The sequence below is a fragment of the Polypterus senegalus genome, chromosome 6 (genome assembly GCF_016835505.1).
Source record: "Polypterus senegalus isolate Bchr_013 chromosome 6, ASM1683550v1, whole genome shotgun sequence".
Lineage (NCBI taxonomy): Eukaryota > Metazoa > Chordata > Cladistia > Polypteriformes > Polypteridae > Polypterus > Polypterus senegalus.
In genome coordinates, this window is record NC_053159.1 from 120425828 (window position 1) to 120441078 (window position 15251).

At 40.8% G+C, this 15251-nt stretch overlaps 1 protein-coding gene across 1 annotated transcript in view; it reads right to left on the reverse strand.

Moving 5' to 3' along the window:
• Nucleotides 1–15251, reverse strand: part of galnt17 (polypeptide N-acetylgalactosaminyltransferase 17) — a 163144-nt gene that overhangs the window by 39566 nt on the left and 108327 nt on the right. The window contains exon 7 of the mRNA XM_039756995.1: nucleotides 5579–5764. Coding sequence (XP_039612929.1) covers nucleotides 5579–5764 — 186 coding nt within the window. The remainder of the gene's footprint in view (nucleotides 1–5578; nucleotides 5765–15251) is intronic.

Sequence of the window (15251 nt, forward strand, 5' to 3'; positions counted from 1 at the left end):
ATGCACGGCGACAATCGAGGAGATCGTCAACTAGTTGAAACTTCTGACCTTATGAAAGCATTGCTTTTACATCCTTACATTGATGCTTCTTGGTAGACCACTACTTGGTAACTGACATCAGCGATGTGATCACCGTCAAGCTGTATTTTTTGAAAACAAAAGAATGTGTTGCCCTAAGTGGTCTAAGATGAGAAGTAATAAAACACATCATCACTTCTAGAGGAACTGAAAGGAGTGACTATTAAGAAAACAAAAGAAGTATCTGCAGCTCCTTATCTTAAACGTGGCTTTTATTTGCCTTTTGCTTTAGGACCATGGTTGTGCGCTATATGTGGGCTGATCAGTAGGGACACATGCACCAGTATATATATATGAGGCCTGCCAAGAAATTAATGAAGATATCTGAAAAGATCCACAGAGCTGTAACCAATGAACTGATGGACTTCGCAGAAGACAATTTCCAAGGATGCTTCCAGGAATGCCAAGGACCAACATGTAACAAATAACATGCAAGCATTTTCCAATAAAAGTCTCCTTAATATCAGTTGTATCCTGAAAAGAAGAGAACAAACTCGTATGTTTTATCCATGTGGTCAACAGACATACTGAACATGCAGACGTAGATAAAAGGAACGTGATGAATGCTGATCACGCAACAAGGCATCCGTGACTTGGATACAGAGGTCCTTCACTTGAAAAGTTCAGATTCATCGCTGAACTGATTACTCTGACTTTTTAACGGCTGCACAGGCAGGTTTAGTGAGTTGCTCAGGGTCACAGAGGAGGCTGAACTTGTGCTTTAAAGGCCATTGTCTCAGCTGCCAGGCCACAATACCTGCTTTCATCATGTGGTGTAGAGCAGCCGGTGATGTGTGTCCACATATTATAATCAACATGGCCACTCTCTGTCTCTAATTCTGGTACTGCGCATCTAAAGACTTTACTCTGAGTAACACAGATTGAACTGACATCTAATGAATCAAACTATCATCACACACATTCTGGACTGTCATGGACATCAAGAAGCCGTACTGGGATTTGCCTCTGGGTGATCTTACAGAGATAAAGTTAATCATGTCCGCTGGGTGTTGTGATCTGTATCTTTGTTAGGTTTTCGTGGCTTTTCGAGGAAGAATTTATACAGTATGTGTGTTGACGTAGGGCTTTTAGATTGCAAGATCACAATTTTCTCATTGGTTTTTTGTTTTTGGTATAAATTGAGAAGGCTCAGGATTTTCCCTGTTATGCCACAACGCCATCTTTCTTTCCTATTACACCTCTATTTCAGGGTGTTTGGCATCTCCAGTTGTCATGATGTTCTCCCATAATTCCGCAGAGCCACCTGTGACACCATCGCTCTAAACATCTCTGAACATCTTTATTAACACAAACTTTCGAAACCCGTTTTCCTTTTGACTACCTGGTTTTTTCATCTCTTGCTCTCGTTTCTGACTACTGATTTTTAATTACGTTTCCAGTTTGTTTGAAAGATACGATTGACTTTGGCTGCCAACCTTAGCTTTCTTTTTGACTGCACATTTCTCCTGATTCTCTACATTAAAAACGGCCAAGTAGATAACTTGTTGGGATGCGAGTCAACTCAGGCCTTGTCCTGACTTACTATGTGACCCTGAGCATCTCACATAAACTGCCTATGAGCCAACTGGAAAATACATCAACATAACTACAGCATAACTATGAACATTTAAAAAAATCACTCTAGAAAGGCACTATATAAAATTAAATTTGTTTCATTACATGAGCTAGAATGACAATAATCGTCTGCCCTTCTTTCATGATAACAATCAGCAGCCTTCATCATGTCAGGCTGATTTTCCACTTGTACCAGGCTGCAGAATACGGCCAAGTAATTTTACATTATAAACAAAAGGACATATTATTTTTACATTGCTTACTTTAATAGTAAGTGATAAATATCTAAGCACTTACTTCATAACAGATAAATTGCTTTTCATTTGTTCTCTGCACTATTTCGCCTGTTTCTCCCAACTTCCTTCAAACTCATCCATACACCACACTTCATTACAGACATTATGCTGTCAATTGTTATGCCCAGCTGGCACAAGAATTCAGGGGGCAACTGGAAGACAAGGATGAAGTCAAAAACCCAAAGTGAAGGTCAGAGGCAGAACAACTATCAGTAACCAAAGCCAAGAATAGTGAGAAACAAAACAAAGAAATGTTTTACAAAGGCATTCAAGGGTTTTGGAATCAGTGTAGTGGGATGAGGAAATGTAACCTTTAGATGACCTTTTATCCTGTCATGTGATGACTGACAGGTCATGACGTCTGAGAACACGCCCACTCCAGGACAGCCCTAATGACAGGAATCAACAATACAGTAGTGCTGTTAAAATGGCAGCCCAAACTGACCATCAAAAACGTAAGTACTTTTCAAATGTATACAATAGCAATGGATTTCTTAAGGTATAAAACCAGCAAGGGGTGGCACAGTGGTAGCACTGCTGCCTCGCAGTAAGGAGACCTGGGTTCGCTTCCCGGATCCTCCCTGTGTGGAGTTTGCATGTTCTCCCCGTGTCTGCATGGGTTTCCTCCCACAGTCCAAAGACATGCTGGTTAGGTGCATTGGCGATCCTAAATTGTGCTTGGTGTGTGCGTATGTGTGTGCCCTGCGGTTGGCTGGCGCCCTGCCCGGGGTTTGTTTCCTGCCTTGCACCCTGTGTTAGCTAAGATTGGCGCCAGCAGATCCCTGTGACCCTGTAGTTAGTCACTTTAGCAGGTTGGATAATGGATGGATAAAACCAGCAACAGGTGCAAAAGATATTTAAAATAGGAGACCCCAACATCAGTAAAGTGATTGCATTCTGTGTGCAGTCCAGGATGCTCAGATTGTGATTTAGCATAAATAATTGTGCTTTGAACCAAACAAAACAAACCTGAGTGCTTCAAATGGCATAAGAAATTTTAAAAAGGCACTATCACATGGACTGAAAACAGCTAATGGCTGCAGTAACACTATGAGTGAGTTCACTGAAGCATTTCCAGGTCAGCATGAGTTACAAATGCAGAGAAGCAACCGACTGAGCCCTCAAACTTCACATTCAGTGTCAGAAACCTTCTGAAAAAAAGTAATCTCTATATATATATATATATATATATATTGTGATAAAAACACAGACCAGACAACATAAAAAAGTTTTGGGGCAGCCACCCATATAGTATCCCTGGCTACAAAAAGTTTTTTAAATTGATAACGATGTCCGCAAGACTGAGTTCAAAACAATACTGATTTCTTGGTGGTAAGATGGCGACTTTAAAGGCCCATACAGGAAGTGATGTCATTGAGGGGGCCGGACCCAGACGTTATGCCATCAAGGGAGCCAGAACCTGGCCGGATTTCTGCAGGGAACTGAGAAAGACAGTTAGTGCACCCCGCCACCCCCTGGTCGAATGTGGTATTACCATTACTTACACGCCTACACGCACGTGTGTAACAATATATATATACTAGCCATGTGTGCCCAACTACGTTGTGCATGTTAAAGTTGAGTGTGAAGGGCTTCCTGTTTAAACGCGGCTGCCAGTCGTGAACTGGGCCCTTCGTCGCACAGCATTAAGATTTTTTATAAGGGAAACAAAACTACAAAAGAAAACCCTTGGATATTGATTCGATAGGAACGGCCTACTCGGAATCACTGTCCGAATCGTAATTATGTGGTGGTGTAGGAGCATTTCTGCTTCTGTCCATTCACAGTCCATCTTGTTTTCACGACGTTATTGTTTCCTCTCATGATCTCTTCTCAACCATTCTCCAGTCACGCAGGTTGCTTTGTGGCAATCCAAACAGTAAGGCAATATACACGGAGCAATGGTTATAAAAGGGGGACACATAGGTATCGAGGCTCTTTAAAGCATAAATGGGGATCACTTCACTGGCATGTGAGCAAGCCACGGTACAACTGTCAGACGCACAGCACTCACCGGCTACAACGTAACAATAATCATTTCCGGAACGTGCTGTTACGCTGTCATTCATTTTACCCACTGTCTTTCTTTCATTCATATGTACGGAGGCACATAACTTTTATCTTCGGCAATCTCATTCTCTAACCAGGCCTCAGGAGCTAACCAGCGTAACACTGTCCACCACCCCTTTCATTATTCCGGCACATTGTTGACATCCGTGAGTAACAACAACGTACTAAACTGGAAGGTGGTCTACGCATGCGTGGAATTCACGGACAAACAAAGATCAAGATCTAAATGAAGATCGCTTTAGTTAATTTAAAGCACAACAATTTGTTTAGTTTGAATGTCTGTATTTTGAGGTGTGACTGGCGTACTACAGTCTTCAGTAGTATAAGCCTGGAGGAGATTCTTAATGCGATGCCTATGTTTTAGCTGTCTCTCTACTGCCATCTAGTGCGTCTTCTTCTAATTCATTCGCGGACAAACAAAGATCAAGATCCAAAATGAAGATTATATATAGAGATATATATAAGTCAATGTATGTGTGTGTGTGTGTATGTATGTATGTTCCAACATCAGTTCTGAACGGCTAGAGCGATTTTCATGAAACTTGGTACATGTTTCTTTTTGGTCAATATAAAATACTGTAGGATGAAATCAACCTTAACCCACCCCCTTCTGGGTATTGTCATCTTGCGGTCTTGTATGCATGTTATCATTCAGTTGACACTTGGAATGACCACCAGAGGGTGAACTGGAGGCGACTGCCAGCATTCTTTATGTTTGAGCGCCACCGGCCCCTGTTGCTTTTGAAATGAAATAGAGTTGGCTGGTTCTGAGCATCAAGTGGATGATAACATACATACAAGACTGCAAGACAAACACATTAGTGAGTCTTCATTATTTGTTAATTTATTTTTATTTTTAAAGTTGTGTTATTTATTAATTATATTTTTCTCAAACAATTAAAAAAAAACACTTTATTTTCCTCCTGGGCAATGCTGAGTATAATAAAGCAATAATTTGCGGCTTAATAAGCTTCTACCAGGTGGGAAACAAATGGCACAAAGTCAGTGTGACAGGTAGAATGTGACGGTGACATGATTAGAAGTGTTGGGGGAATGAAAGAGGAGCAGGCCCTCTCAAGTACGCTTCAGCTCAGCCTGTATGAAGGCCATTTGCACTTTTCTTTCTCAATGATTTAGATTGTCTTATATAGTTTGGATTTTTCGCATGTTTTATAGACTGTGAGTTTGAAATTTTTTCTCCTGCCTATGATGCTGTCTCTTCCCGACCTTGGTCATACCTTTCAGACAATAATGTATATTCCTCATTTGAATGAACATCTTGTGTTTGATTCTGTTTTAGTGCTTTTGTTGCCCAAGTTTTAATCCAAATGCCTCTAAAACCGATGTCCTGTACACCCAATATTACAGTCCTGCCATGTTCTTGAGCCAACTGAAGAAAGGGCATGGTCAAGGAGAAGAATCCCAAGGGAGTTGGTTCAAAATAATATCTGATTTCATACATGATATGTCCGTGAAAATTATTTCCCTCACACTTCCCTGCACTCCTCAAGTCTTTGCAGCATACCTGGACAGGAAGCCCAACCCCACATGATGCTTACTTCCATCGGCATGTTCCAAGCCATGTAGACGTGTGACTTGTAGTCATCCATCCAGACCTCGGCGACTCGCAGGGCGTTCCTCCTGGTGAAGTAGCCGATGTTATTGTGGTATGGTTTTTTCCGCCTCTCTATGTGTGCCACCCTTGAACAAGGCAAGACTTCCATGCTTCCTCCACATAGCCAGACCTGTGGGGAATAAGAAAAGGCCTGCCTTTAACTCAATCTCATTTTATTTCATTATATTTTACCGTTACTACCAGCAGAAAGGATTTCTCATTGGCAGATGTACCTAACAGCAGCTCTCTCTCCCCCACTGTCTCAAACAAGCCACACGATAATTAGTCTCATTCCAGCCATTACTAACTGCAGAATTAAACTCTAACAGTGCTATTGAACATATTACAAAGCTGCAATGAAATCTGAGGAGAGAAATACCCTAGAAAGATTCATATCAAATGATCCCAAAGATTTGCATAATCATACTAGATGTCAGATATCCTGTTTCAGAATCCTTAACTTATTGACTTTTAAGGATATTAAATGAACATTGCAGCAGTGCTGTTCACACTGCGCCACATCTTCTTACATGCTGATTGTTTTATTGATTTAACATCATCTGTCTAACAGTACATGGAACTGCTGAATTTGTGATGTCAAATTCTTTTGACAGCACTGGGAAATAGCAAATGGTGAAGCTTTTATTCTCTCTGTATTATCAGATGTTTCATATTTAATAGCTCTTGTGTCAGCTGCTGTTTAAGGTTTTGTGCTAGAATTAATGTTTTGTGAGAATGCTCTAGAACAGGGGTGCCCAATGCGTTGATTGCGATCGACCGGTAGATCGCAAAGGTAGTGCAGGTAGAGCACGTTGCATTCAAAAAATAATTTTTTTAAACATTAGTCTATCATATATCCTCCCTATGGCAGTTGCCACTTGATTGGCATACAGGGCAGCCAGTCTGAGATCTCTTTTCTTCTAACACACTGGTCATCCCGCACACACGATCAAACACGTGAGCTACTGCAAAACTCCGGCTGTGATCTAGTTAGCCTTCCAATTTATATCGACTAAAGAAGGGATTTTAAAAAAAATTGTTCGAGGGTATGGGCTGCTGCGGTGGGTTGGCACCCTGCCCAGGATTGGTTCCTGCCTTGTGCCCTGTTTTGTCTAGGATTGGCTCCAGCAGACCCCTGTGACCCTGTGTTCGGATTCAGCAGGCTGGAAAATGGATGGATGGATATGGGCTGGATGTGGAATTGGAAGAGGATTTTTTTTCTCAGAATGTCACAATTGAAGTGCGTTTGTCTGATCTGTCAAACTATCATTGCTATTCCAAAGAAGGAAAATGAGGAAAGGCACTTTCGAACTGTTCATAAAAACTACGAAATTGACTTCCTTCTGAAAAGCGATCGGAGAAAGAGAAAGGAGAGGGAACTAAAATCGCAGTTAATCGGACAGCCATCATTTTTCACTCGGCTGAATTCAAAAGCTCCTTGACTGCATTATTCGGCCGTACTTATTTATGCGAGTCAGCCTTTTCCCATATGAGGATTATTAAATCCAAATACTGTAGTGACCATAAATGTATTGAATTGTTATTGTGCCATAAAGGTTATTCAGTTATGCAAGGTATGACAACATATATTTTATGCATAAAGTATACTCAATGTATATATCTATACTGCTCAAAAGAATTAAAGGAACACTTTTTAATGAGAGTATAGCATAAAGTCAATGAAACTTATGGGATATTAATCTGGTCAGTTAAGTAGCAGAGGGGGTTGTTAATCAGTTTCAGCTGCTGTGGTGTTAATGAAATTAACAACAGATGCACTAGAGGGGCAACAATGAGATGACCCCCAAAACAGGAATGGTTTAACAGGTGGAGGCCACTGACATTTTTCCCTCCTCATCTTTTCTGACTGTTTCTTCACTAGGCTACAGTCAGTGTCACTACTGGTAGCATGAGGCGATACCTGGACCCTACAGAGGTTGCACAGGTAGTCCAACTTCTCCAGGATGGCACATCAATACGTGTCATTGCCAGAAGGTTTGCTGTGTCTCCCTGCACAGTCTCAAGGGCATGGAGGAGATTCTAGGAGACAAGCAGTTACTCTAGGAGAGCTGGAGAGGGCCATAGAAGGTCCATAACCCATCAGCAGGACCAGTATCTGCTCCTTTGGGCAAGGAGGAACAGGATGAGCACTGCCAGAGCCCTACAAAATGACCTCCAGCAGGCCACTGGTGTGAATGTCTCTGACCAAACAACCAGAAAGACTTCATGAGGGTGACCCAAGGGCCCCATGTCCTCTAATGGGCCCTGAGCTCACTGCCCAGCAGCATGCAGCTCGATTGGCATTCGCCATAGAATACCAGAATTGACAGATGCACCACTGGTGCCCTGTGCTTTTTACAGATGAGAGCAGGTTCACCCTGAGCACGTGACAGAAGTGAAAGGGTCTGGAGAAGCCATGGAGAACATTATGTTGCCGGTAACATCATTCAGCATGAGCAGTTTGGTGGTGGGTTAATGATTGTCTGGGGAGGCATATCCATGGATGGTCACACAGACCGCTACAGGCTTGTCAAAGGCACCTTGGCTGCCATTAGGTATCAGGATGAAATCCTTGGACCCATTGTCAGACCCTATGCTGGTACAGTGGCTCCTGGTGCACGACAATTCCTGGCCTCATGTGGTGAGAGTATGCAGGCAGTTCCTGGAGGATGAAGGAATTGATACCATTGACTGGCCACCACACTTTCCTGACCTAAATCCAATAGAACACCTCTGGGACATTATGTTTTGGTCCATCCAATGCCACCAGGTTGCACCTCAGACTGTCCAGGAGCTCAGTGATGCCCTGGTCCAATTCTGGGAGGAGATCCCCCACAACACCATCTGTCATCTCATTAGAAGCATGCACCGATGTTGTCAGGCATGTATACAAGAACACAGGGGCCATACAAACTACTGCGTACAATTTTGAGTTGCTGTAATTAAATTTTGGCAAAATGGACTAGCCTGCCACATAATTTTTTCACTCTGATTTTTGGGGCGTCTTTGAATTCAGGGCTCTGTAGGTTGATCATTTTCATTTCCATCAAACGATGTGGCATCCTTTCGTTCCTAACACATTACCCAGTCTATATCAGTATAGATATCCAGGAGGATTTCTTTTTCCCATTGAGATCTGATGTATTTTCAAAGTGTTCCTTTAATTTTTTTGAGCAGTTTATATATATATATATATATATATATATATATATATATATATATATATATATATATATATATATATATATATTGTGATGGATGGCCGGCTATTTATCCCAGCCAATACCCCCAAACTGCCAGGTGGAGCCCTCCTTGCAGCATGGAGGTCCCCAGAAGACTAGCAGACTACTCCATGGACATTGGAGTTTTTATGCAAAGCCCTGCTGGATGCCGTGGGGACCACAGGAGGGAGCTGCAGGGAGGACTGAGGGCTTCTTCCTGCCCTGTGACCCGGAGGTTCGTCACAGGAAGAGCGACGGACTTCCGGGTTGAAGAAAAGAACTTTTACCTGACCCGGAAGTGATTGAGGATCACATGTGCTGGAGATTGAGAACACTTCCGGGTCAGGGAGTATAAAAGGACTTTGGGAACTCACAGACAATGAGCTGAGCTGGGTGGAAGGGTGGCAACGCGTCTGGGAGCTGGTGGATTGTGTTTATTGATTGTATTGGTGATTTATGAGTATTGTGGAGGAGAATGTGCTTTGTACACTGTGGAAACAAAATAAAGTCGATTTGAGGACTTTTACCTGGTGTCTGGAGTCGTGGACAGGGGTTCAAGGGAGCGAGGACGCCCTATCGTTCACAATATATATATATATATATATATATATATATATATATATATATATATATATATATATATATATATATATATATATAAATAAAAATAGCATTTTTAATGTAGGTAGATCATTTCAACCTGATCATTTTAAAAGTAGCTCGCAAGCCGAAAAGTGTGGGCACTCCTGATCTAGAACGTATAAGGTTCTCTCCTCCCTCCAGTCATTATCTGTTTAGTAAGTACTAGCTGTGCTATCTGTCTAAGTTGGGTTGAAATCTAAGCTGTCAACAAAGACCTCAGTGTTAATGTTTGCAGTGCACCATGGAATCATATATCTCTGTTATATGCCATTTTAGAACATTAAAACATTAGAGCAATCTGAACGAAAACAGGCCATTTAGCCCAGCAAATCTTGTCGTTCCTATTCACTTAATTCTTCTAAAATAACATCAAGCCCCTAATGTCCTACTCATGAAAATTATATGAAGTATTTATCTTAGCATTCTAAATGTTCAGGGAGCAGGAATATCATGAAGTGAATGTATTTTGTGTGGCGATCGCTGCCGGCGCCTCCTCAGTACAAGAGGAAGTCAGTTTAAGAAGCACGTACCGATTTAACATGGCTCAGGGAACACTTAACACAAAGCATTTAATGTGCTATATAACTTATGACGGGGTTTGAGAAAATCTAGTAAATTGAATATTCATTTTACGATGAAGTTTAGTTTACAATGTTCTACTTCAATAACAAATTACAAGAATAAAGTCAACATGTTGACTTTAATCTCGACAAATGGCGAGAATAAAGTAGAAATGTCTAGAATAAAGTCAACATGACGTCACACTATTACACAGTACCCAGGTACATTACACAGTATTGTAAAAAATAAAACAAGTCCAACTTGGCTTGCAGTATTATCCAGTAGTATAGAAACAGTATTCACACATTTGAACATAATGGTCCACATCCGACCTTTTAAATCCAAAGTATCTCCAGACAACAGAAACGGCACCTTTTTTCGTCCAAAATTCTTCTGTGTCATCATGTTCAACTTTATCGTCTGCTACAGCTGTTCTCTGTCCATTTTCACCGCACAGCACATCCAGTAATGCATGTGTGTTTAGTGGTGCAGCAGTGAAAAAGGTCCCCCCTTAAACAGTTTCCGCTCGCCCGCGTTCGAACGTTGTTTAGGCTATTTAAACTGGTGTTGCGTTATAAGAAAAATCCATATCACAACAAAAATAAAAAACGGTTTCCGGTATGAACCGGTATACCGCCCAGTACTAGATCACACCATCCTTGGAGAAAGACAATGTCAGAAGCACCTGCGCTAGTGATAATACAATGTCAGCTGAATAATGCCATTAAAATGACACAAAAATGAAGCTCTATCAAAAAGCATTAAAAGATATCTTCATATCAAATATGCAACATCTAATGCAGAAATGCTAATAACATGTATACATTTCCTATTTTTGTTCAAGGGGGAAAATGCTAAATGATTATTGTACATAAGTAATTAAAGGAATTCATGATAATGGTGACTCTAAATAGTGAGATGTACCAGGTAATGCATCCTTTAAAGTGTGTCACAAAAAATATCAACCAAAGGCTTGCTGCAATAGGGCTCTAGGCGTCAAGTTCAGGCTGCACATGGTGAGAACCCCAGCAACAGCATTGCAGAGCGAGGTGCGAGAAAATTTCAGTTAATCCAAAAATAAATATTCTAGATAAGAAATTATATTGTGCATATCATGGAAAACTGGAAAAGATGATTAGGATGACTTGAATTTGCTATAAGCATTTTAATAAATTATTCAGGTGAGTTTAATATGTGTCTAATTCTTGCACCACAGCGCCACCTGTTATGGGATGCGTGCAGAGCTCCACCTGCCCTTAATGCTGGGACACCATTGCTGAAGAGGAACTGTACATAATAAGAGAAACTACACAGAACTTTCCTTAACCAATGGAATAAGTCAAACCATAGGCAACAAAATGAAATATAGGATCAGAAGCTTGAAAAGCAACAGAGGTCAAAATCAGATAAATCAAAATTTCTAGCAACAAATCCCAAAATGTTAAACAAACTAACAAAGCTAGCTATTCAAGATTGTTTATAGAGAATCCAGAATCTTGGACACCGGAGCAACACTGACTTCAATCTTGTCACACTGATGCTGTCGTAAAACGTAGCTTGGTGAGGATGACTCTACCAGTCAGCTGTGTCATCACTGCAACAGTGGCTCAAAATGGGGGCAACCAGGAAGAAACAAAACGATTTTGACTGAGAATTATACACAAAAGTATAAATGACAAGAACTAGCCCAAAAACAAAATGATTGTACACAATGAAAGCGAAAACATACCCTTTAAAAGGTCTCCATAAAAAATAAAATCAAAGGAAAAAAGTATTAACTTAGAAAAATATACTAGAGCAGTGTTTCTCAATCTTTATGTATTTGCGACCTGAGTTTTCATAACAGTTTTAATCGTGCCCCCTAACGTTTTTTTGAAATACCAATTTGTTCTTTTTAAATTAATGATATATTAACAGATGCATATTTTATTATACCTACTTAACTTTTATCAACATTTATCTAACTCTATATTTATTTTTCTAATATCAGAAGTAGTTTAAGTTAGTTTTGGTTTCAATAGATGTATTTTTCATATTTTTGATTCTTGTTTTCTTTTTTTCACATCCTCGTGCCCCCCTATGGGGGCCTGTCCCACAGTTTGAGACCACTGTACTAGAGTAAAACCAAAAGATGGTCCATTATGACATCAGTATGCCCCATTTCACTATGTGTGGCAATAACATATCTGCACCTGCACAAGCTCTGTGATATTTGATGGATTTTCAGCTCTTCATGGTGGTCTACCCTCCAAGTACCACATCGTCTCTGAAAGCCCTTTAGAGCGACCGGCCCAATCTCACCACAGACTTTCTCGGAGAGCTCAGAGGTGCTTTTAAGGACTGTGATTATGGGCTACCTTCACCTTTCTATCCGCCAATCAGATGTTCAGATTTTAACCTCTGCAGACAGCTTCAGTGTTTTGCAATTCTTCAACTTTTATTTTATTTTTTTTAACCAGCCTTAATTCAATATAATTTCACTTACTCCAAAAATAAATATTTTCTTTAGATAAGAAATTATATTCAGAATATCATGGAAAATTGGAAAAAATTATTTGGATGTCTTGGGTTTGCTATAAGCGTGGCAGCGCCATGTGCTCCTTTCTGCACGTTTAGAGGATGCTGCTTCAGTCCCTAAATATTTTCTAATTGGTTCATTCAGGAGATTTCTTTTGCCAACATTCCTAGTATTACTTTTCACATTTACACTAATGACAGCTTCACTTACTCTTTTCCTTGTGCTACGCAGTTTATTTTACAGTCTTTATTTACAATGTTCTGTGTAGAATTTAAGCAATACTGTGCAGGCAGTGCAGATTGTGCTTGTCAGCTTTAGTAACAAGCACAATGACTGAGCTGCAGTTTTTGGATTTATGGCAGATGGACGCCTCTGAAGGTTTACCTGCAAGTTACACTTTAGCACTAATGGTGATTGGTTAAATTTGCCAAAGCACTTTTCGCTGCAGATATGCTGTATTCACCATTGACCTTGTTTGCTGAATATCTGCAGTGTTTTGCGGCTCCAAAAGAACGGCCAGGTTTTTAAATAATCCATTGGCTGTGTCAGTCTCCGTGGGCGCACTTGCGCTGCTGCGGGGAGTTGATGAAGTAATTGGGGTGAGTTGCACCTGCACATGAAGGTGCGATCTTTCTTAATTGCTTCATCGGTTTCTTGCGGTGCGTGATTGTAACACTGAGCCCACGGAGCTGTATAAGTACAGGCCGGCTCAGAGAAAAACGAAAGGAGGGAAACAAATGAGAAAGAAATGGAGGCAGAGAGCGAGAGTAGCACTGGGGAAGAGAGAGCAAATGAGACAGCTTGCTAGTGTGGGAGAAGGCAGCGCAGATAGTGGTTCTGTGATGGAGCGAAGGATCGGCGCTCTAGGAACAGATCGTCCCCTCTGATGTTTCAGGAGAGTGGGAGCGATCAGGGTGGCGTCTTCTCTAGGGATCCATGGGACAACTGTGTGTGTGAGAAGGAAGACGAGAGGACAACCGACCCGAGCAGAGGCAGCCAAGACAGGGGTCAGAAAGTAGAGGACTGCGGCTGCTGAAGTCTCCGGCAGCTGAGCAATAGGAATATTATGAGTACTGCCACCAAATATACAACTAGCAGTGCAGCCCCACACAACATGGCTAATTTGCCACGTGCTGGAGCTACAATCTCAAAACAAGCCTTAAAGGAGCTGCTGTCCTCCCCCAAAAAGAAAACAGTGCAACCTTGTGAAATAATAACATTAACAAAAGATGTATTACTGTTTACAAGGCTTGTCTATAGAGCTGAAACAAAAAAGACGTTCCAACTGCACCCTTAGAGACACTTAAATGACTACTGCACCCAGGGCCAGATTAAGACGAAATGGAGCCTGACGCTGCAGCACAAAAAAGGCCTATTTCTTCTCGGCATTGGTGCATGTGCATTTGACACTCGCCGTACATGCGCACTCAGACTGACCAAGGAGTCTTAATTGCTTGTGACGCAACCAGCCAGCCGTTATTGAACATGAGTAATAATAATGACGTAGTATCGTAACAACTCAAGATTAACATCAAACTATGTAACATCAACATTCAATAGCAAGTATCTGAAAAGTGCACTTAATGCAGAAAACCTAACAATAAAATGCACACAATTTTGCAATTCTCTTATGAAACAGAGTAAGAAAAAATGAATTTGCAGAGACATTGGGTCAAAGTGTCTCTGTTCAGGCTCTTGAGGGTAAATATTTGTCCACGATTTAAATTTCATAATAGACCAGAATCCTGTCGAGGATTTTAAAAATTCTAAACATCCATGCCGGGGCTGCGGGCCAGCTTTTAGTTTTACCTTTACAGATAACCATTTAAATAGCCATCGATTTTTACTGTACAACTAACTTTCAAGGTGAAAAATTTACTACGTGGCACTTACCGAAAAATAGTAAAAGTGGTAAGAATCCCCAAGATATTGCAAAAAACGCAGCTAAATTACTAAGTAAACTGTTTAACGTAAAATTGATAGCATTAACTTGAAGTCTTTGGTTAACAATAAACACAACGACGTTATAGTTACGTCACAGTACAAAGAACAATAGTAACTGTATAATAAGTAACGCTGTGTCTAGGCGTCCGAAAGTTGGACTCTAAATTTCATTCTAAGAATTATTTTGAGGTTAATATAGCAAAGGAAAACTGTTCAGCTTCCGGAAAATTCTCATCTGTTTTCATCTGGGCCTATTTCAGGAATGGGCCTAATGCTGCAGCATCAATAGCACCCACCTTAATCCGGCCCTGACTGCACCATTAAACTCTACTCAAATCTAGTTCAATTCCTCCTTCTCCATTGACTTTAAGGCATTTTGCAGAGTTTAGCGAAGTTCCTGAACATTTTCGTGATTTCACCAAACTCACTGTGATGCGAACTCCAGAAAGTTTGCTCATTACGACAGATAATAGCAGACTTTCACAGATCTTTGCTTGGTGTTAAAGTATAAAATGTCTACAGCCCTCTACACGCCCCTCTTTTCAATCAGCTTCACACTGTTTAAGAATAAGAATAATTATGCTTATGGATTTATTTTACTATTATTTTGTGCCTTTGTTTTTCTATGGGTGTTGGCATTCTTTTTTCTGGTTGCTATACGCAGTTAAATGTGTCTTTGTCAGCTATGATTGAAAATATGGTGTTGCTTTCAGTATGATGTCATATGTCTG